Here is a 22,500-nt window from a genome sequence, read left to right on the forward strand (position 1 = left end):
CTTTTTGTGTAGAAGTTAGTCATGATAGTAGAAGATACTTAAAAACTAATTTCCTTTGGGCTTTCTACCATATAACACATACTACTGGCTCTGATGGTGATTTGTTGCATTAACAAAAACATTAGTCTTTGTTCATTGCAAGTTAGTAGTACTGTCCTTCAGTACCAGTTTCACAGGATGAAACTAATGTGTAGTTTGGTACAGGTTATCCCACCTTTTTGTGTATTCATTAGATGTACTATCCCATATAAGGAATACCAAGTATTTACTGTATATAGCCTTTTTTCTCTCTATTTCCCTGTCACTCATAAAGTCTGAGTTAGACTTACGGTTTTAACAGAGTTGGTACTTTATTTGACATCGAAATTTAATTGATTAAGATTAAGCTAAAAATGTCATTATATATGGTACAAAGTCAGTTTCGTGTTTCTTCTTTTCTTCTTTGTAAATTAAATTGTGAACATTATGATTACGAAGGATCATTATTAGAGCCAATAGCTAATTTCTTTTTGATCCATTGGAAAATAATTATCAGCGTGCATTACTTTTTTAAATATGGCAGAGGGGATATATCAAGAGTCCTCCCTGAGTTAGAAATATATAAATATATATTAAAATTTAATTTGCAGGATTCCTCATCCAGTACCACCAACCGGCCTGCACCCCCTCCCCCACGCACAGCGCCACCTTCCGGCCCTCCCCTCCAGCGCTCCATGTCTTCCTCTGGACCCGCAAGTTCAGTGAGGACACGCCACACTGAATACAAGATGGCTGCCCTTGAAGCCAAGAAGAAAGGAGACAAAGAAACCGCCATCATGTACATGAGGATAATGAAGCAGCTGGAACCCATGTTGAGTGCAGCTGAGAGCGGGCAGGCTGTGGACCTCACAACTCTGCCTGGGCCACCAGGGACATTCGTGTTGCAGGCCTCTCCACAGCCCAAGCCTCAGCCAGAGACAGGTGCAATACTAGCTAGTTGCTGTTTGGAATATTTTTTTGTGTTGTTTAAGAATTTTACTTTTACTCTGCTCTGTTATACTTAATCCTTTTACATATATATATATATATATATATATATATATATATATATATATATATATATATATATATATAGATATATATATAGATATAGATATAGATATAGATAGATAGATAGATAGATATAGATATAGATATAGATATAGATACAGATACATAGAGACATAGAGACATAGACATATATATATATATATATATATATATATATATATATATATATATATATATATATATATATATATATATATATTTATATATATATATATATATGTACACACACACACACACAGAGATATGTGATAATTAAATGAAAAGTTCTCCTCCACAGTATCAACACAACCAGTCACTCACGATGACCCTGCTCCTGCACCTGTTGCTGATGCCCCTGCAAGTGCCCCCGATGGCCCTGCAGCTCCAACAACAGTCCTAGAGGCATTAGAACAACGATTAGCAAAGTATACTGAACAACGAGACAAGGCAAAGGTATGGTGTGTGCGTGTGTGTGTGTGATACCAATTTCGGTTATGTAGAAGATTTGTATCAGATTGTCTTGAAACGAATCTAAATTGTAGATTATGAGTGAGTAACTAATTTTCTGTCTTCTCCTTATATCTCTTCTCATTTTCTCATTTTCATTCATGTAACCATTAAAATGGAATGAGAATGTACTTTCTCATGATATATATAAACCAGTATGAATGGTAAATGCATTTTGTTCTTAACTAATCCCTTTAAAAGTAGAGTGAACTATCATAACCATGAACAGTAACCCCATGAATAATAACCCACACTATGGTAAACAACCATATGCACGTTACACCATTTCTTTCCAGAATGAAGGAAATGCCCGCAAGGAACGCATGAACCAGCGCATCATGAAGCAGTTTCAGGATGCAATTAAGTATCACAAAGCTGGCAAACCTGTGCCATTTGATGAGCTGCCTTGTCCTCCTGGTAAGATGTTCTCCTCTTCTTCTCTCCTCTCCTCTTCTCTACTCTCCTCACCTCCCTCCTCTGATCTTCACCTTTGTATTTGTTTACTGGGGTTTATTGCATGAAATTGGGATAATATCTTTTTAATACAATCATGGGATATGTTGTGATAAATGTTTGATAGGTTTTGAAGAAAGTTACAAATAAGATTTGTTGCGGAAAATTTGTTTATGCCAATATACATAGATATATATAGATCAGTAAGAATATTATGAGTAAACCCAATTTGTATTAATTGCTAATTGTCACTTTTTTTGCAGGCTTCCCTTCTATCCCAGTTGGTGACAGCCAGCCACCACCTGCTGCCTCCAGTACAGCTGCACCTCAGGCAGATCCCAGCACAGGTGGACCTCCAGCTGCTAAACAACCAAGACCAGATGCCGCTCAAGCTGCTGAGGAGAGTAAAAAGACAGCACCAACACCAAATGGTTTGTTGAATTGATACTTAAAGAACCTGCTCTGTGTATGGTCTTATTAAGTTTCTCTGTGGATGTATTTTTATTCATATGTCTGTATAGATGTTATAGTCAGAAAGCAAACTGATATATCCTTTTGTCTTCATCTTACAACCTAAATTTCTGTATCTGGCATGTTACTTTAGAATATATAAGGAAACAAAATAGTGCATACTTTGCTAACTTTCAGACCATCACTGCAAAGATTTTTACTGGCATTAACCCATTGGTGATGGATACTGAATTATCAATTCAGGGCAAATAAACCTTTTGACATCATGAATTTTATGTCCTAGTCACTGAGATGAGGTCTTGTGTATCCTACTGAGAGCTAGAAAGTTGCTCTTGTGCAGGAGCAGCAAAGACTAATGAATACCCATGTTTGCCTAACGCTCCATAAGAATTTACCCTTTGTTTTATTGGGCTAAAGATCATATTGATTTCAGAATTAAGGAAATGCCATGATTTTTATTCCAGTCCGCAAGGCACCCCAGTCTCGTGTAGAAAAGCAATTGGCTTTCCTCATTAAGAGACAGAATCAGTTCAAGCAAGCTGCCCTGGAAGCAAAGAAACGTGGAGAGATTGAGCAAGCCAAGGAATATCTCCGGATGAGCAAGGGCTTTAACCAGCTCATTGATGCTAGTCGAGGCGGTCTGCCTATTGACATGAACACCGTAAGTGTGTCGCTTCTTGGGTTAGTCAGTTATTTTTATCCCATTCTTTTTTATTTGCTTTTTAAACATTTCTATCTTTGTATCTCCTTTCTGTTCATTCTCTTCTATCTTCTAATCTTCCTCTTCATCCTTATCCTTCTTTTCCTCCCCCCTTCTTCTCCTCTTCCTCTTCCTTTTCTTCTTCTTCTTTCTTCTCCTCTTGTCCCTCCTTTTCTCCCTCCTCTGCATCCTCCCCCTCCTCCTCCTCCTCCTCCTCCTCCTCCTCCTCCTCCTCCTCCTCCTCCTCCTCTTCCTCTCCCTCCTCTTCTTTTCCCTCATCCTCTTCCACTCCCTCTTCCCCTCCCTCCTCTTTTCTCCTCTTCCCCTCCCTCCTCTTTTCTCCTCTTCCCCTCCCTCCTCTTTTCTCCTCTTCCCCTCCCTCCTCTTTTCTCCTCTTCCTCTCCTTCCTTTTTTCTCCTCTTCCCCTCCCTCCTCTTTTCTCCTCTTCCTCCTCTTTCTTCTCTTTCTCCTTCCCCTCCTCCTCTTGTTCCTCCTCTTCTTTTCCCTCTTCCTCTTCCTCTCCCTCCTCTTTTCTCCTCCCCTCTCCTTCCTCTTCATCCTTATCCTCACCCTCTTCCTTATTCTCTATCTCTTCTGCTTCCTCTCCATCCTCCTCCTTCTCCTCTTCCTCCTTTTCCTCCCATATTCTCCTCCTCCTCCTCCTCCTCTTCTCCGTCCTCTTCCTCTTGTTTCTCCTCCTTCTTATGTCCTTCCTCTTCTTTTCCCACCTCTTCTCCCTCCTCTTCTTTTCCCACCTCTTCTCCCTCCTCTTTCTTTCCCACTTCTTGTCCCTCCTCTTCTTTTCCCTGCTACTCTTCTTCTCATTGCTCTTCTTTTCCCACCTCTTCACCCTCCTCTTCTTTTCCCTGCTCTTCTTCTTCTCCCTCCTCTTCTTTTCCCTGTTCCTCTTCCTCTCCCTTCTCTTCTTTTCCCTCCTCCTCTTCCTCTCCCTCCTCTTCTTTTCCCTCCTCCTCCTTCTCCTTTCCTTCCTCCTCATCCTCCTCTTCCTGCTCTTCCTATTCCTCCTCTCCCTTTTCCTATCTCCTCCACTTCTCTTTCCTCCTTCTCCTTTTCTTCCTTCTGTTCCTGTTGCTCCATTCCTAACTCCTTCATTCTATCTCTTCTATGCTTTCCTCCCCAAATATATAATCACATATATGAAAATTTCAGATTATCAGTTCCATCAATACACATTTTAAACCCTCTTCACAGGTGCCAGTACCACCTCAGGAACAGATTCCTACAACTAGCAATATAGACTTTGAACTGGTGGACGCAGAAGATTGCGTCGTTGCTCCAGCCAGTGTCAGCGGAGATGCAGCTGTAACTTATGCCAAGCTTGAAGAGGATCTTATAGCTCAGATAAAAGTGAGTTTTATTTGTTTATTATTATTCTTTTTTTCTTGCTTTTTCTTTGATTCTTTCTTTCTTTCTCCTTTCTTTCTTATCTGTAGCTTTGAATAGTTATTAGTTCTTTCTTTGTTAATTATTATTATCATTATTACTGTTATTATTATTATTATTATCATTATTATTATTATTATTATTATTATTATTATTATTATTATTGTCATCATTAATTATTAATTTCTGTTTTTGTTATTCTAAATTATTGTTATTGTGATGATTATACAGATAGTGGATTCATTCTCTCTCTCCCTCCCTCCCTCTCTCTCTCCCTTCCTCCCTCCCTCCCTCTCTCCCTCTCTCTCTCCTCTCCCCCCCTATGACTTTTTTTTAAGTCTGTACACATCTGCATCAGATTGTAATTAGCAGGTTTACTATATGATTGTATTGTCTAACAGTACAAAGACAACTTCAGAGTGAAGTAACATAAAATTGGATTGTATCACTGATATCACACTTTCGCTAGTGACAAAGGAAATAGTTAATGAATGTATTTTTTGCTATAGATATAATTCATTTATTTGTTTTTTTGCAGATGTGTGCTCACACCCGTGAACATTTCAAAGCAACAGGTGACGTTGCAAGTTCAAATAGATTTGAGCAGTTGATACTTCACACCAAAAAAGATCTAGATGCAGTAAGAGCGGCGTGTAAGAGAGGAGACACAATACCACGTTTCCATTATGAAAATAGGTCCTTTACTATAGTGCAGTAAGTGTCATTTTCACATATTACGACATGACAAAGAATGAACTCTTAGGATTTTTTCTTGTCTTTCTAAATAAGATATCGTTTTGTTAGTAAGTCAATAATTAATGTATAGATATCTGTAGCATGTAGGCTGAGGATATTTTTATTAATTTATTTCTTGGAATTTACACCCATTTGCAAAAATGTTATGTGCCCAAGTGTACTGTAAAGCTGTCTTCATGTTAATGATATACTTCTTTCACTGCTATATTTCCAATTATGCTATACATTTTGTACTTTCAAATTTATCCTTCTTTCTCCGCAGATGTAATACAGACTTGAATGATTCTGATTGTGAGGCTTGTGTATTAAGGGGAGTCAACTTCAATGTCCAGAACCCTAATGATGTAGATACATATGTAAAGCTAGAGTTCCCATATCCATCTGTAAGTATTGGTGAAAATCTTTTGGACTTTAATGTTGTGACTGCTATTGTAAATATAACGTGTGTATACAGATTTCTATATATGATTGCTTTTTTCATTTTTATATCCTGTGTTATTACATAGCAGTGTTGAACACATATTAAAAAAGGATAATTGTAGCAGTTTGTTTAGACTGGGAGTCTATTATTACATGTTAACCAGAGATTTCCATTTCAGAATTAATTAACATTGTGAAACTGATTTGTTGCAGGACAAGACTTTCTTGAATAACTAAATTAGGTACCCATATATTCACTGATGACTTAGTTCTTGCTAAAGTAAAAAACCATTATTTTTAGGACAACCCTCCCCAAGATCGTTCCAATGTGGTGAAGGACACAAACAATCCAGAATACAACCACAAGGTAGTCTTTAGTATTGACCGCAAGGCAAGAGCACTTGCTCGTGTGTTCAAGAGGCATTCTCTCAAGGTCCAGGTGTGGGCTAAGGGGTAAGTGTTGTATATGACCTTATGGTTAAAGAAAGATTCATTTTACATTAGGGTTAATGAATGAAGTAGCTCATTATTTGTGTATCTTCATGAAAGTGCCTGTCAAGGTAATTTGCAGTAAAGTTCATCCTTTGAAGAGATAGAAATTCTTGAAACCATTTAGGGAAAGTTACCCAACTTCAGTCATATATTTAAAAGTAGTGATAAGTATGGAAAGAATGAATTATAAATTTTCACATGTGACCATAACATTCTTATCATTTGATTATTATTTCCAGTGGTTGGTTCCACCGAGATACGATGTTAGGCCAGGTGAAAATACCTCTGGTGGACTTGGAAACAAAGTGCACCATACATGAGTCTTATGATGTAAGTACTCTTTTTCATACCTTTGTGAAAAAAAAAAAAAAAAAAAAAAAAAAAAAAATATATATATATATATATATATATATATATATATATATATATATATATATATATATATATATGTGTGTGTGTGTGTGAAATTAAGCAAATTTTGTTAAATAACATGACTTTGTGATATACAATATTTTCATCCACAAACTGATTTTTGATTCATTTTGTTCACAGTTGATGGATGAGAAGAAACGTATGGTTGGTGGGAAGCTAGAGGTAAAAGTCCGCGTCAGAAATCCTATTGTAGCGAAACAGCTCGAAAAGGTCACTGAAAAATGGTTGGTCATTGATGGATTTTGAGAGAAACAAATTAGGTTAATGGAACACTTTTGCAAATTTTTTTTTTCCCCATGAAGTTAATAGGCATTTTAAAATCGCTCTCTTTCTTCTTAACAGATAAAACGTATCTAGCTTTGAATTGTTTTAGAAAGGATTTTACCAAAGTTAGTTTTATATGACACTTACATTGCCGTTTCTTTGTACAGTTTTATAGATAACAAACGTGAAATTTCTCCCAAGGAACAATGTAACTCAAAACTCATTTCTCTTGCAGATTATATTTAATATGCATTATAGTTACCCCATTGCATTTTTTAATCAAGCTTTATAATAGGTAACACTTATTTGTAAATTAATCTGTCCTGTCTCAAGCCACTGTCTCAATAAACATTATCTTATCTGCGTAGGATTTTACGGTTTGCCACACTAAAGCTCCATCACACTAGTACTTTTTCTGTTCGTTTTTATCTTGATGCATTAATTTGAGGCTTTCTGTATGTATCTTGTGCATTCGGAAGGCCTTCAGTTCAAAGACAGTATCACCCATCTTTGTTTTATTAAATTTCCAGTTGAGAATCATTATCACTTAATTGTTTGTTTATTTTTTATTGATAAATTATGTAGAAGTTCAATAAACCTAAATTTATATTTCAGAATTTTTCCCATTAAGAGATGGTAGATTCCATTACATAATTATATTAATTCAGAATGAAAATATTCTAGTGATTTGGGCTTGACCTGAAAAATGGATTACTGTACTTGATAGTGTTTACTAGACAAGGAGGTCTGTGGAGTTTTAGGCGAAATGTACTCCTTAACCAACTTGCGCCGGGTGTCTTACATGTAAGACGCCTGGAAAAGAAAACATTCCCGGGCGTCTTGCTGGTGTGACACTAGGTCGGAAATCGTGCTCTGATTTTGTTGCCCATGGCGGGCAGCGGGCCTGCACACTGATTCTGAAGCCACACGGAAGCTATTATTTTCGGCTTGAAAATGTACCAACGCTAGTGGGTTAAAAGGCTACGTTTTGTTTATGTGGACCGTGTGTTTGTTTACTTGTGAAGGTGATTCTGTGCTAGCCTGATACGGTAGGATCATTTTGGACACACAAAATTCATACAGAAGTGAAAAAAATTGATGGGAAAAAATTGTAATGTTATATGTCCTTATTAAGACTTTTTGGCTTTAATTGCAACTGCCTTCATTGTCCTGCAAAGAGAGGAAACATTTGCTAACATTGGCTTCTTGAGATAGGCTTTGCTCTTATTCCTTTTCTTTTTTTCTGGAGGTAGGATTTGTTCCGTTTTTTTTGTTTGTTTGTTCTTGTTTTCTTTGAAGTATCATAGCTGTGTAATGCTCACATGTTTATGACAAGAGAGGAAAATATGCATTTAAAGTTAGCCAGATTAAATAACCACAATAGGGGGAAAAAGTACTTGGGCCAAGTTGTAAACAGAAGGTTCGTATGATAAACCAATAATGTTTCCAAAACCTATCGCTTTATTTTGGTACACAATCAGGAAAATCAATAGTTTACTATATGATAATTATTTTCATAAAGATAATCATATTACATGAAAAAATATATATATTTATGCCATGAAATAAGATATTTAATATTTTATTTATAGTAAAGCAGACCATGATAATTTTTTTCTTGACTATACCAAGCACTGTTGAATTGAAATCCATTTGTTTGTACAGGATTCAGAAAGAAATATTGTTTTTTGGTGTAATTACAAGATGAACATGAATTCCACAGTGTTTACTTAACCCATCAGCGACAGGTAAAAATTTTGTCAAGTTTACGTATGCGCCGGCTTGTTGGCGCGCACTGGCAGTTTCCCCTGTTTGCGCCCGGCTCGATCGGTAGTTTGCGAGCGACATATAGCACCTAAAAGCTTTTATTTTTCTAAAATTTATAAAAATAGTAAAATTTTGAAAGTTTACCTTCACTTTAGGTGCCATTGCCTAAAATCTTTGCCATAAAAATGAATTCGCTACTAGTGGAGAAAAACAACCTCCGTCTGACGAGCCAGTAGCGCGGGAATGGGCATGGCATGATGCCCCCGGCGTTTGGTCCACAACAGCCATGGCATGTACGTATGTGACACCCGGCGCCAATGGGTTAATATCCAAAATATTATGTAGATAAAATACAGGTCTCTCCTCATCATAAGCCAATTACAGTCCAATGGCTGGAGAGGAACATGCATCCCCAAAATTTAGTCATGGGAAATGTGCATCCCCAAAATTTAGTCATGGGATACAGTGCATTTTTTATGAAATCTCCATTTAGAATTTTGGTAGGGCTATATTATCTACCTTGTTTTCTCTTTAGTTACCTCAGTTGTTGAATGATTTCCCTTTTGTTTTGTCCCCCCTTTTTCTTCTTTCTTGTTTTCTTTCTTTTAATCAGTTCTCTTAATTAATAACTTTTTTTTGCTATAGGTATTCTATAAAATAATATTGATGTTCCTTTATTTAGTTCAGTGGATTTGAGGGATGTGATCAAAAACTTTGGATCATTCTGAAAACTCTGAAGCATTGGCCATCTGTTCCTATTAGGTCTTATAATTAGTTAGCCAACATGGTTCCTCGTGCCACTCTCACACGAGACAACATTTATAGCAATCAGCAGTCTATACAGGCAGCTGCATATATATTATACAGACAACTCAGTCAAGAAAATTACAGCTAGTGAGGAAGTAGAGGTTCTTTATAAACCCCAAGTAACAATGAGCACTGATGGTCAGTTACATAACTAGTAGCACTGAAAGCTCCCATTTGAAACAGTGCCCTGGCTTGTGTAGTAGAGACTGGTTACACCTTGCCAGGCTACTGCCATTGACACAGATGAAAGCCCTCATTTAGAACAAAAGCCTTGCTAAAGTTTGTGGCACCTGATTTCCAGACTTAGTTGCCACATGTGAAAAGGCTTTAGATTCATAATCTTCCTATGCTTTGCTTTGATTGTAACGTTTTGAAATGAGGAAGGAAATTGCAGTTACTATGTTCCAAGTGATAATTCCACATACGCATAATAGAATGTAAAGGTTATGGATATATACTTTTTTGTTTTTTGTTTGGATTACTGCCAATCATAAGTGCCATTATTATTTGATGTGGATTTATTTCAGTGTTAATACTCTGTAAAGGGCAAATTTAAGTAGCAGTTTAGGCACAAAATAGACTGTATCACACAATTTAATTTCTCCAAGACTATATTTTCTGCCTAATAATGGAAGATTTTGCTTTTTAAATAGAAGTGACTACTTAAAAGTTTGTAACTCATGAAAATCTTCCATATTCCAAAATCTTTATTTTAGAAATCTTTTAACTATAAAAGATATGCAAATGTTAATGGAGAATGTTATATTCTTTTATTATCTTTACTGCCATCCTAAAAGGCAATATATAACATAAATATTTGTAGTATATGAGGGTATGAATAGGGACTGATGTACTCGTAAGTGAATTGATTTTTATTTATGATTATGAGGAAGTTCAGGGATAATGTCATAATCTACCATATGTTTATTGGGTATTGGGGTCAATAAATGTTTAATTTATCTTAGTCTGTTCTTCTTTTTATTCAAAGTTTGCCCATTTTGTTTACACTTAGATTGCTCCACGAATGTTTAGTCATCAGTTATTAAATTGGCAGGCTGTTCATGACTTCACATGATTTCACCATTCCTTGATTTTTTAGAGATTTTCTTCTTATACAATTAATATTACCTTACCTGATTCCTCCATTCCTTAAATTTTCAGGGTTTTTTTTCTAATGCCATTGATGTTGATGATGTTGTTATTATTATTTGCATTATGATTATTATAATGACATTAAAATACTAACAGCAGTAAAAGAATAAAGAGCAATCTTTCCAAAAACCAAAGAAAACGCTAAACAGGTGAAAGAGGAAGATATACCAATGGACTCCTTGATGACTAAGCTCATGTGGAGCTAGCTATGTGCAAACAATATTAATAAACTAAAATCACAGTGGTTATGGCTTGTATGTATTGCCATCCTAGTATCAATAGGTTAAAGAAGGGAAAGGAAAAGAATTATATTTTGATTAATATGTTTTGTATGCTTACTCAAATCTAATGCAAACTAAATGTGATATTATTGCCTATTCATTGTAGGTTAAAAAGTATAGTAGACATAGATTATACCATAGATTGGAATTAGCTGGTGTTAGGTAGAGTAAGGACTTGATATTGAGTACTATTGGAATCTAAGATCTTATTTTGAATCCAAATTGAAATTCAAAGGCCTGTGAAATGAAAAGGATTTTTATTACATTTAGAATTGTCCAAAACTTGGCCCAAAGTGCCTACAATGTTCTTGAATTGTGAAGATTACACCTCAGCATCAAGGAATCTTTTTATTATTAATCCAAAATCATATTGCTGGTGTTGTTTAGTTATGATCAATCTTGTAATAGTTGTATAAATGGTGTTAAGCTTATGGTGTCATCAGTAAAGCTGTGTACTCTTTGTTATATAAATCTTAACTTATGTGTAAAAGTTGTGTCCACCAGTGGTTATTTTAATAATATTCATATTGTTGGTATTTGATACTTCAACAGATTGCTGCCATGAGTTAAGCTTGGTAATGTGTAAGGAGTTTTTTATGAATGTAATTTGTAAATTTCATTGATAACTAAAATATTCAATGTTCTCTTTTCTTGGAGTATGCTAAGAAATTGTCATTGATAGTGTGACAAGATATAAGTTTTGTAGTAAGTTGGTAATGTCTAGTGATTTTGAATTATAATATTGTCTTATATTCTCCTTAGGAGAAAAAATATATTTAAAGTTTAAAGAAATTATATACATAAGATATAATAAAACAGGAAACCTTGTAATATTGTTTTATTTTTGGCATGATTGTTTATGTATTTTCCTTATAGGAATAACTTGTGAATAGTTACAAACACTTAACACTCTTTAGTATTATGAAATATAAAGTTTAAAGAATGCTAGCCCATATGAATTGAAACTTAACTCTGAAAAAAATATAGTTAATGTTTTTTTTCGATTTTGACACAGGAATATATCTTGATATCCAAGCTACAACAGTTTGATATGACCTGTCTTTACTATACTGTGTATTTTTGTTACTAAATTGCTTCTGTAGGATTCTTGCACTGTCTATGTAAATAGAATTGTACATTAATGCTTCCAAAGACAGCATGCATCCACATAGAGGTGCAGCACATACTACAAATAAAGTACAACTCACACATGCAAAAACGTTCACACACACACACACACTCACTCACAGTCACTCACTCACTCACTCACTCACTCACTCACTCACTCACTCACACTCACTCATTCACTTACACTCACTCACTCACTCACTCACTCACACTCACTCAATCACTTACACTCACTCACTCACACTCACTCATTCACTTACACTCACTCACTCACACTCACTCATTCACTTACACTCACTCATTCACTTACACTCTCTCACTCACACTCACCCACTCACTCACACTCACACACTCACACTCACACACGAGCGCGCGCACACGCGCAAACACACGATTACAACTTAGTTTTAAAGAATACTAGCCATCATACACCGAAAAGTTGTCACTACCAACCACATGAATTTTTATTTGGAGAAAAAAACGTATCCATGTGTCTACAACAGGAAAGCAGTTGCGGTATATATCCTGTGGTGTGGATTAGCTTTATCTCTTCCGGTATCATATGAGAATGTCAGCCACAGCTTCTTATCTGAATACGACACTTCCCGTGACCTTTCTTACACAGAAGATGCGTCTACATGACAAGGGATCTAGAACTTTAGTGTTTTTATTAAAAATATAAATAATAAATACACGACAACAGATCTAGATTTTTTTTAAATTAAAAATAGAAATAATAAATATGTTATGTGAGTGCGTGTACGTGTGAGTGTTCGCTTGTGGCTGTTTGTATGCGTGTGCATGTGCGAATGCGTGAGAGAGAGCGCTCTAATTGTTGTCAAGGTCAACCACTCCAAAAGGAGAAAGAGTAATATAAGAAAGGAAGAGGAGAGAGAGAGAGAGAGAGAGAGAGAGAGAGAGAGAGAGAGAGAGAGAGGAGAGAGAGAGAGAGAGAGAGAGAGAGGTGGGGGGGGGGGGGTAAGGAAAAAAATGAAAGGGCAGAGGTGTGGGATAGACCTCGGGAAGGTATCCTTAGGTCGTCATTGCTCTTTCGTGAAATTCTTTAGCGGTCACACACACACAAACACATGGCATTCTAAGCATCAAAATAATATATACAGAAGACTGCATCGTCACCTTCCATTAAAAGATTTAGCTCGTCAGAAGCAAAAGGCCGCTTGACTTCACATATTCAGCGATTTATGCAAATATAATGAATAGATAAATGTTTGTCTATTAATATATAAACTAATCCAACATGGATAAAATCCTAGCTGCAATTCCGAAACTAATGCACATATACAGTTTGCCATTCTTATAAGCCAAATAATTCCGGGAAAAGTGCAAATAATACTTTAATTCCATAAAGTATATAGACCCGGAAATGGAATAACTTTATGGTAAAAGATAGCGGATAGAGCTATACCATTTCATCCCACCAAGTCGACGTAAATCAGAATATATAATACTTGACCTCAAGTGAGTAATTTGAGAGTGTATATTCTCAAACTCTTCAGAACTCTCAAGACGCACACTCAAGGTATGTAAATTACACCGGAGTCTTACGTGCAGCTCAGGTTTTTATAACTTCCATTTAACTCTTTTCTTTAATTATTCCCCGAAAATAAAGTTTCAATCCATTTCTTTTACTTCAATGCAAATAGCAAAAAAATCAGGGAGTACATGTATATAAAGAAGCATGTTTGTAATCTCGTAAAATAGATATGGGAATTGGGATTTCACGAGCGTACGATAATTTTTCCAAAAGCTTTCTGGAGAACTTCACTCCAACAAGTTGTCTTAGTGAGCGAGTGAACTTCAGTCATGTCTCAAGTGAGTGTGTAATTCCTTTTTTTCTTCTTAAGGCATTTCCTCACTTTTGGAATAGTATTTGCTTGCCTAATCATGTAGCAGTATTTATTTGCTATTCAGATTGAGTGTATTTTAGAGTGCATCGAGTGAACAGAATGTGTTTAAATGGAATAGTGAAAGGTGAAGCACAGGTGAGTAATTCGAGTCTTATCTTTCACGACAGAGAATGGGATATCCTCTGTGTTTTTCTCTATCTCTCTTATTTCCTCATCTTTCTTTTATTCTACGCCTGTCTTTTAGATTAGCCTTCAGCATGTCCGGGAACTCTGGCTGACCCGGAAATGCTGACCGTTGAGCAATATGAACTTCTCCATGGACTACAAACTCAAATAAAAAACTTGTAAGATAGACAATAAACGCAAAAATAATAATAATAATAATACATAGTAATGGTGAGGATAAGAAAAGAAAAGGAAAGTTATATGTTTTCATCAATGCCTTAAATCATCTACGGAAAAATTATAGGCGTTGCGAACTTAAAATCTGAATTAGGGAAAAAAGGGGAGAATTACGGACTGTAGATATATGGAAGTACAACAATATAAGAAAAGAGATTATTTTCTTCTCGGTGTCTAAAGCTGTCCAAAGGTAAATGTGATAAAAATTAATATAGAATAGTAAAAAAAGAAAGAAGACAAAGATTAAAATTAGCGAAAATAAACATCCTCCCAAATTACCAAACAACCCAAATACCTTACTTTATATAAAAAAAGTAAAAAAAAAGGATGAGAAAAGTAGAATATACCCGTTATCCTTCAGAACAACAACAATTACATAAACAACAAAAAAATAAACCACAAAACAATAAGATTTAAAATTACCCAAAAAAGAAATGAACTTCCTCGAAAAATAGCAAAATATTACACGACCTAAAAAAAAATATAATGTGCGCGTTATCCCATCGAGTCGATTATTGATCAGCCTCAGAAAGCCAAAATCTTTGACAATCCTCTCCATTTTCCTCATTTTCCGCCAAAATGGTAAGTTTTACGAGGTCTTGAGTCATTTATGAGCGTTTTTCTTGAATCGTAGTGTGAGAGGAAGGTGTTTAAGAGAAGGAAATAAGGGGAAAAGGGCTTTAAAAGTAGATATTACGGGAAAAATGAACTATGGGTGTGGCTGAGTGAATGCTATAATTATCCTTGTTTATATTTTCTTGTTTATTTTTCTCGTTATTATTTTTCTCTTTGTATTCGTCTTGTTTTCATAATTTTAGTTATATATGTCTAATAATTAGAGTGATTAAGGATGAAGATCTAAATGCAATACCAGTATTATGAAGATATTGATTATATGGATTTTTTTTCCTATGTATGTCCCAGTAATGTCATAGATATCATAAAATTAGATTATTTTTGTGATGTTTAGCTAATTGTGCTGCATTTTTGATTAGAATCCTTGTAATTGGGGCTATTCCAAGGGGGCGGCAGAATGACCGAATCAGGATTGTGTAAATCGCTACGAACTTCGCGACTCAAGCATTGAAATTTTCGTAGAATGAATTCATTTAGATTCAATACTCGTCTCAAAAGTTGCTCTTGCTAATATTATTGCTTTTGAAATCGTCAAATGCACTGTAAGCCATTAATAGGCACCTACTGGGGCCCCTTTAGGCCGAAACAAATTTTGAGTTTTATCCTTATGTTCGTTATTTTTTCATTTTTGTTTGTGTTTATGTTTCTGAACCTTTAAATGAATCTTTTCTAATTCGCTCAGAGGGGATTGATAAGAAGGGAATATGTACCTAACTGAAGCCATTTTGAGAAGCAAATAGGCAGCGCACTTCAAGAGCTTGTTATGTCACCCTCGTTTTATTTTTGTGTTATTTGTTTGTATATTTATAATTTTTTAAAAATTCTTTCTTTTAATGAGATTGTTTACATTCTTGTACTATATACAGGTTTAATAGATAAGAGCTTAAGATTACTTTGATAAGAAATTTGTATCAAATCATTGAAATGTCATCTAGAAAATGTGTATGATTGGGAAATTATTTCTCAGATATGAAATATTTTGATAATTCTGTCGTGGAGAGTATTAACCATCATTTTTCAAAGCTAGATGTGTGCATTTTCCTTTAATGAGGGAATTAGTGTTATCTGCCGGCTGGTCTCAGTTACTGCGGAGAGAGAGAGTGAGTGTGAGCAAGTGAGTGAATGTGTGAATGTTAGTGAGTGAATGTGTTGACTGTTGGTGTGTGTATGTATGAGTGAGTGAGTGAGTGAGTGAGTGAGGGAGTGTGTATGTGAGTGAGAGTAAGTTAGTAAGGAGGTGTGTGTGAGTATGTGAGGGAGGGAGTGTGTGTGTATGTGAGTGTGAGTGTGAGTTAGTGAGGGAGGGTGTGAATAAGTGAGTTTGTGAGTGACTGTGAATAAGTGAGTAAGTGACTGAGTGATTGAGTCTGGGAGCATGTGGGTGATTGATGTTCTTATGTGCCTTACAATTCAACTTAGTTCATATATGCAGATCTGGCTTGCACCTAATTGAATAAGTTATCAGATCTTCAGATTGTAAGATTTTATTTGTGAATAGAAATATTTCAGGCTAATTAAACATGGAAACATGAGCATGAAAATTTGTTTCCAGAAGATTGTATTTTTATCAAATAGTAAATATTTGGTTAACAAATTGACCATGTGAAGCATTAGGTATCTCTGAGTGTCTAGATGTGTGCATGTCCAAGCAAAAGAAATTCACCAGATTTGCATATGAGGAATTGATTTTTTTTTCACTGAAAAACAGCTTTTCCTTGTTACTCTTCTCTTTCTTTACCTTTTGTGTATGTGTGTTTGTGCGTGTATCTCGCATATATTTGCCACAGAAAAAGTTAATATTACCCCGTCTATCCCCTGTCAGTAAGGAGGAATATTGTTTTGTGAAAGAAAATGAGTTCAGTAAAGTAAAAGACCATAGGAATTATGTATGTGATTTTTTTCTCTGTATTTTTTATGCTTTTAATTTTTTGAATTCTGCATTTTAGAGGATTAGTTTTTTAAGGACTTGAAAAATTATGATTAAATGTATGAAAATATATGTCAGCCGATCATACTTCTTGGTTGCTCATTCCTCATTCTAGATGATATAAAATTAACATATGTTAGCCATGTAGGTGAGAATTTTACATTTGATCAGTTACTCTCTTCATGGTAAAGTCATAGCTGATTTTAAGTATTTTCTTTTATTTTATTCACCTACCACTGTTTACATGTTCTTTTAAGTTTTATATTTTTCACTTTCCCAACACTGATATTATATTGGGTTGTTCATTTTCCCTGAGTTTCGGCATGTAAAACTTTAGGAAACGGGGTAGGGATGTAATAAGAGGTGGCGACTGTGGTTGTACCTGTTTGTTACTTTTCTGTGCTTATTTTTATAACCTTATCTTTTGGAAGAAAATATTGCTTCTTAAATATTTCTTCTTATGTTTATGTATGGATGTAGAGGTGATAGAGAATGAGAACAAAGGATATGAATTTATTTGTTTATTTGTATCACATGGGTTTAATTCTACTTTTTTTGTGTGTGGAAACAGATATGTTTTTAAGCTCCTCATCTCAGATTATTATGATGTGAATTTTAAAGGTTCAATGTTTCATATGGTTTTAATTTTTTCTTACATTTCATGTGATTAAGAGAGACCCTTCTTATCAAAGTGAATTTAATGTAATTATATTCTATCATGGTATAGGTGGTACTATTCCCAGTATTAGGTTTGATATTACACCAATTTCTTCTCAATATTTTTAGCAGACCAACTTGCAAGTCCAGAGCTCGATAGTGGAGCAGCTGCGCCGTGAAGCGAGCATCAAGCGCACTCCTGTGTCTGAGGCCGTGGAGGACATCAAGCAGTTTATCCTCCAGCATGAACAGGAAGATTACCTCCTAATTGGGTTCTCCTCCCAGAAGAACAACCCCTTCAGGGAAAAGTCCTCCTGCGACATCCTCTAAATCAAACGTGCAGTTGCAAAAAACTCTTGTAAGTATGTGATTTTTGTTAAGAATTTGATCAATCAGTTACTGTTATATATTGATTTTTGTGAAGACTTTGATCAATCATTCTTATTTATAAACTATTTTTCACTAGTAGTTACACGTTTAACCAACTGCTATCATGTTAAGTTTCGTGAATCCTTTATATACAATTCACAAGTGCACAGCCACTGTGGATTAGGCTCATGTGTCATGATTTCCTTTCTTTTTTAAACACTGTTGTTATCATCATTATTATTATGTTAGTTACAGCATTAATTGCAATACAAAAAATACCAAAAATAAAGTGAGATGTAGGACTTGGAATAGACATATTGATTGCAATCTCAGCTGTTAATTTATCATTATTTTTAAATTGGATATATCCAGCATTTTCTTTCATTCAGGTGGTTCAAAAGCATTAATGGCAAGATTTTCGTTGTATTATTAATTTTCAGGAGTATTATGTTATATAAATTTTTGAAGTAGACTTACAGGTGAAACTAATTCTTTAAATTTTTAATGTGCCTTTTCTCTTAGTTTGCAGTGTGGTTGGTGTTACAGTTCTGGGGCCAAGCATCTCATCGATCTCAGTATTTTGCCTCAAATGGAAGTTTAAGCCAAGTGCTACTTCTGATTTTACTTATACACAAAATTGTACAACTGGGGAAAGCTTTACTTTCCCCACAAGTAGCTTTGTATGTCAATAAAAATGTGAAAAAATATTTAATTTATTATCTTTCACTCCAATTAGATACTAATATAGATAATTTATGATTCTTTATTTTAAGTTCAGTGTTTTGTCCAAAACTTAATCAGTACTTAAATGAAATGTGGTAGTTATAAACAGTAATTTTCTGATTGTGTGTTACTATAGGTATCTAATAAGTAAGGATAAAATTGTGACAATAAACATCCTGGTCAAAACTTTCTGAAACAGTCCTAACAAAGAAAAGGTTTAAAAAAACGACAAATCAAAGATTTTATTTACTAAGAGCACCATGGTAAATAATGATACAGTATGAAACAGTAGCCAATTATAATATCATTGCACTGTACATGATACAATGAAATCTGTAAAAAAGTTATATAAATAAAATCATTGCAAATTTACAATATCTATGAATTGAATCATTACAGACCTGAATATTAAATAAAAGCAAAGACTAATAAGAAAATGTTCTATACAAGGAAATCAATCGAAGCCTTTGCTCTCCCATCATTTAACATCAGCTGATGGCATACTCAACATTCTTGCTATATCACACTCACACTTTCTTGTCTATCCTGTTGGATCTTTCCTATTTATCCTATCTGTCCACATTTTAAAAAAGGAAAAAGTTAGCCTTTTAAGAAGAATAAAATCACTTCATTCCTCATCTGAGAAACCATTTCTTTTTTCAGTAATAACATACTGCCTTAAAATAAGTAGGTTTCATGCAATGTGATTTTCTTCTATACCAGAGTTGATATATTTACAAATGCATGAATTAAAGCTACACTTCAAAGTAGAAAAAAGTACAATTTTAATTATACCAATGTAGTGTTGCTAAAGAAATGCTCCCTTATAAAATATATTTTATGACAGTTACAGTCATTCCAAAGTATAACATACATATTAAGAGAGCAATTACTTGTAACAAATAAATAGAATAATGTAAGAACACCACTGAGAATGATGATATCAGTACCATAAAACAAGCCAGTAAAGATTCTGGATTTGGTTGAGACTACATATATATATAAAAAAATGAAACCGTCTACTGTACACTGATCAAGTACCCTTTTATTTGCCCATACAGGTGTGTTGATGAATTAACAAAAACAAGGAATCTCAAAATTTTCACTGAGCATATGTGTGTCTGTGCCTGTGTATGTTTATCTAAAATGGACCCAATAAACAGCTGCAGACCATCATGTATGGCCTTTGAAATAAAATTAAATGGATCTGCAAATGATCAAAGGTCAGAAGCAGCTTTAAGTTTACAATTATACACATATATTTGCTGCTGACCCTATGATAAAAGGCACCATTTTAAACAAAACTCAACCAATTGCCTTCATAATTACATATACAGTGTAATGATCAGCTATATTAGTTTTGGAGAAAAAAAATCTTCTCAGCCAGATGTGGCAACAGGGCTATGTACAAACTGAATATATTTACTATTTAAATAGGTCTGCTTCTTCACACATTAGGGTACTTCTCTCACCAGCAACTTTGCACCTTTCTAGCAATAAACGTCTTTCTTAAAGCACTATTAGATGATACTGCTACAACATCAGGAACAGCATAACTTCTCAAACCCTCTCTTTTAATCTAAATATGATTAAAGAACTGAATGCTACCTTAAATTTTTTTCGTCTTTATTGTTATTTTTTTTTAATAAAAAAAATTATTGTCTGGAAAATGACACTTCATACAGCCTCAAAGTTGCAAAATTACCTCTTACTCAATACTGACTCAACATGTAATTGTAGACAATTAAAATGTAACTACAAAACTGTATATATGGTAACCGGTAACATATATATGTACATAAACACATATTGTATATATATACATACATATGGGTACACATACAGATGTTATCACTGGTCAACCTCAAAAATACAATAAAATTGTAGAATGAAACCTAAAATTAAACCATTTATTCAGACATAAAATGTGAATCCTACCTTCTACTACTAATGAGAAGTTCCCAAAGCTGATGCATGAAAAAGCACCTGAAAGTGCCCACGGACAGTTGAGTGAGAGAGTGAAAAAAAAAAAAATAAATAAAAAATAAAATGACCAAAACACAAACAGAAGAACTTTTGTCTGCATTATAAAAGGGGTATAGACACAACAAGCTTGAAGAAGATAACCAAACAGTTTTTTTGTTTTTGAGATATAACACCAGGGCAACAATCTCCAAAACTTATCTTTGCCAGCCTTTCTACCTTTTTATCTTATCAGCACCTTATCATGCACAAGACGAATTAACTGCATTTGCCTACAATGCGTTCATACACCCGTTTCCCTTCTTAGTGGCGAGAGTTGTAATCCTTTCCGAAGCATAACAGATTCTAGGTCCCGGTCCTCTTCCATGTATCTGCAAGAGAGAATTTGGGTTTCTGATTTGACTGACTTTAATGCGAGTCTAATACTAAATCATTCAGTAATATTTCTAGTGCGTGTAACTGATTAAATTATTCAAAACAATCTAAATCATGAACAATAATAAAAAAAGTATTTCTCATTCCAAAAACTAATAAAAAATATTAATCATTATGTCTAAAGGCTACAAACTAAATTCATTCTATATGAACTACAACTTTATATATAGTGTATACAATATGACTTCATGCACATAAATGAATGAAACTAAAGGAAAACTAAACAAAAAATTACCACCAGAGACATGTGGAAAGACACTTCATTGATATGGATAGGTAATTCTGAACAATTTTCCAATAAGAAAAACATTAATCTAAGGGAAAGAATATTATTAGTAACAGCTGGTTTGAGTGTCCCCAAAATAACCCAAGCACTATCAATCTTTGATCATAAAAATCATGTTCTAAGAAAGTAAAAAAGGAAGAAAATACTCATGTGAAAAAAGAATGAAAAAAAAATCAGTGAAAACACGTGATAAACTTCATTCACTCTTTTATGTTTTTTAACAGTGAGGAATAAAGACCTTCTGTTTAACAGTGCATCAATTAAATCTAAAACATCTTCCATATGTTGGGGGCATAAAGATGTTCTACTTACTGTTTAACTTCAATTGCTATGCCTGATTTGTCTTTGAGTATCCTGTCTATTTATTAATATAAATAATTCTTCTTCAATCACAAGTAACATCCATGCTCAAACATGCATTTTGTGTTAGTGTCATATCCTTTCATCCATAGCATTGCTTTCAAATATTAACCATGAGCAGAAAAAAAACATACAATAACTTGAAGTATGGTCCTCTCTTGCATCAACATGAATTTAATCTGTACTCAAATCTTATGCTCAAAATTGGAAACTAGACTGGTTGTTATACAAAATGAAGAAGTTAGCTGAACACTGCAATTTTCTACAAGGTGGATGGTGGTAGATGACAAGTTTTGAGAACACTAAAAAGAAGAGATGTGTATGCACTCAAATATTCATAATGCATCATCCAACAGCCAAATGCATGCATATATGTATATTGAGTGTATGTACATAAGTAAAGGCACATGCACATACCTACTGGCACACAAATACAACACAAACATAAACAATCAAAATAATGACATATAAAACCAGCAAAAGTGCACACACTTCTACTAACTTATACAAACATTCACAAGCTAGAACTTATATAAATACATGTACATAAAGGATCATACAATAAAATAAATACAAATACCTTGCATGCAAGCACACACAAAAATACACACATACTCGTGCATGCATGCACTTATCTCTCTCACTCACTCACTCTCACTCACTAAAATTATAATAATGAGAAATTAATCAATAAATAAATTACAAAATATAGGATGCACACAGCATAAGGGAGACATGGACAGAGGTTGGGA

The 22,500-nt window shown here is 34.4% G+C and overlaps 3 protein-coding genes across 17 annotated transcripts in view; 2 read left to right on the forward strand and 1 right to left on the reverse strand.

Annotated features, from left to right (window-relative positions):
• l(2)gd1 (lethal (2) giant discs 1) overlaps positions 1 to 11,802 on the forward strand; it is a 21,235-nt gene extending 9,433 nt beyond the window's left edge. For all 4 annotated transcript variants that reach the window (XM_070133898.1, XM_070133887.1, XM_070133903.1 and 1 more), the window contains 11 exons: positions 630 to 960; positions 1,367 to 1,521; positions 1,872 to 1,992; positions 2,292 to 2,459; positions 2,964 to 3,160; positions 4,412 to 4,567; positions 5,142 to 5,317; positions 5,622 to 5,742; positions 6,081 to 6,232; positions 6,511 to 6,601; positions 6,824 to 11,802. In XM_070133898.1, the coding sequence (XP_069989999.1) occupies positions 630 to 960; positions 1,367 to 1,521; positions 1,872 to 1,992; positions 2,292 to 2,459; positions 2,964 to 3,160; positions 4,412 to 4,567; positions 5,142 to 5,317; positions 5,622 to 5,742; positions 6,081 to 6,232; positions 6,511 to 6,601; positions 6,824 to 6,949 (1,794 nt within the window). In that variant the 3' untranslated portion in view covers positions 6,950 to 11,802. The remainder of the gene's footprint in view (positions 1 to 629; positions 961 to 1,366; positions 1,522 to 1,871; positions 1,993 to 2,291; positions 2,460 to 2,963; positions 3,161 to 4,411; positions 4,568 to 5,141; positions 5,318 to 5,621; positions 5,743 to 6,080; positions 6,233 to 6,510; positions 6,602 to 6,823) is intronic.
• Positions 11,803 to 14,054: 2,252 nt separating this feature from the next.
• On the forward strand, positions 14,055 to 18,668 carry LOC113830468 (guanine nucleotide-binding protein subunit gamma-1-like). The gene is made up of 3 exons (XM_070133991.1): positions 14,055 to 14,105; positions 17,725 to 17,950; positions 18,484 to 18,668. Exons 1-2 carry the CDS (start codon positions 14,070 to 14,072, stop codon positions 17,920 to 17,922), a joined length of 234 nt encoding a protein of 77 aa, XP_069990092.1. The 5' UTR covers positions 14,055 to 14,069; the 3' UTR covers positions 17,923 to 17,950; positions 18,484 to 18,668.
• A 249-nt stretch (positions 18,669 to 18,917) lies between these two features.
• The window catches only part of Mical (Molecule interacting with CasL), a 138,193-nt gene continuing 134,610 nt past the window's right edge, over positions 18,918 to 22,500 (reverse strand). For all 12 annotated transcript variants that reach the window (XR_011399277.1, XR_011399276.1, XR_011399275.1 and 9 more), the window contains one exon: positions 18,918 to 21,038. Coding sequence is in view for 5 of the 12 variants with exons in the window: in XM_070133965.1 (XP_069990066.1) it covers positions 20,951 to 21,038 (88 nt within the window). In the remaining 7 variants the exon portion in view is untranslated. The remainder of the gene's footprint in view (positions 21,039 to 22,500) is intronic.

Source organism: Penaeus vannamei, chromosome 2 (assembly GCF_042767895.1).
Source record: "Penaeus vannamei isolate JL-2024 chromosome 2, ASM4276789v1, whole genome shotgun sequence".
NCBI classification, from domain to species: Eukaryota; Metazoa; Arthropoda; class Malacostraca; order Decapoda; family Penaeidae; genus Penaeus; species Penaeus vannamei.

Coding starts and splice junctions, on each gene's coding strand:
- LOC113830468 (XM_070133991.1), top strand. CDS start 14,070: ATGTGTTTAAATGGAATAGTGAAAGGTGAAGCACAG. Junction 14,106..17,724: donor TAGTGAAAGGTGAAGCACAG/GTGAGTAATTCG, acceptor TATTTTTAGCAG/ACCAACTTGCAAGTCCAGAG.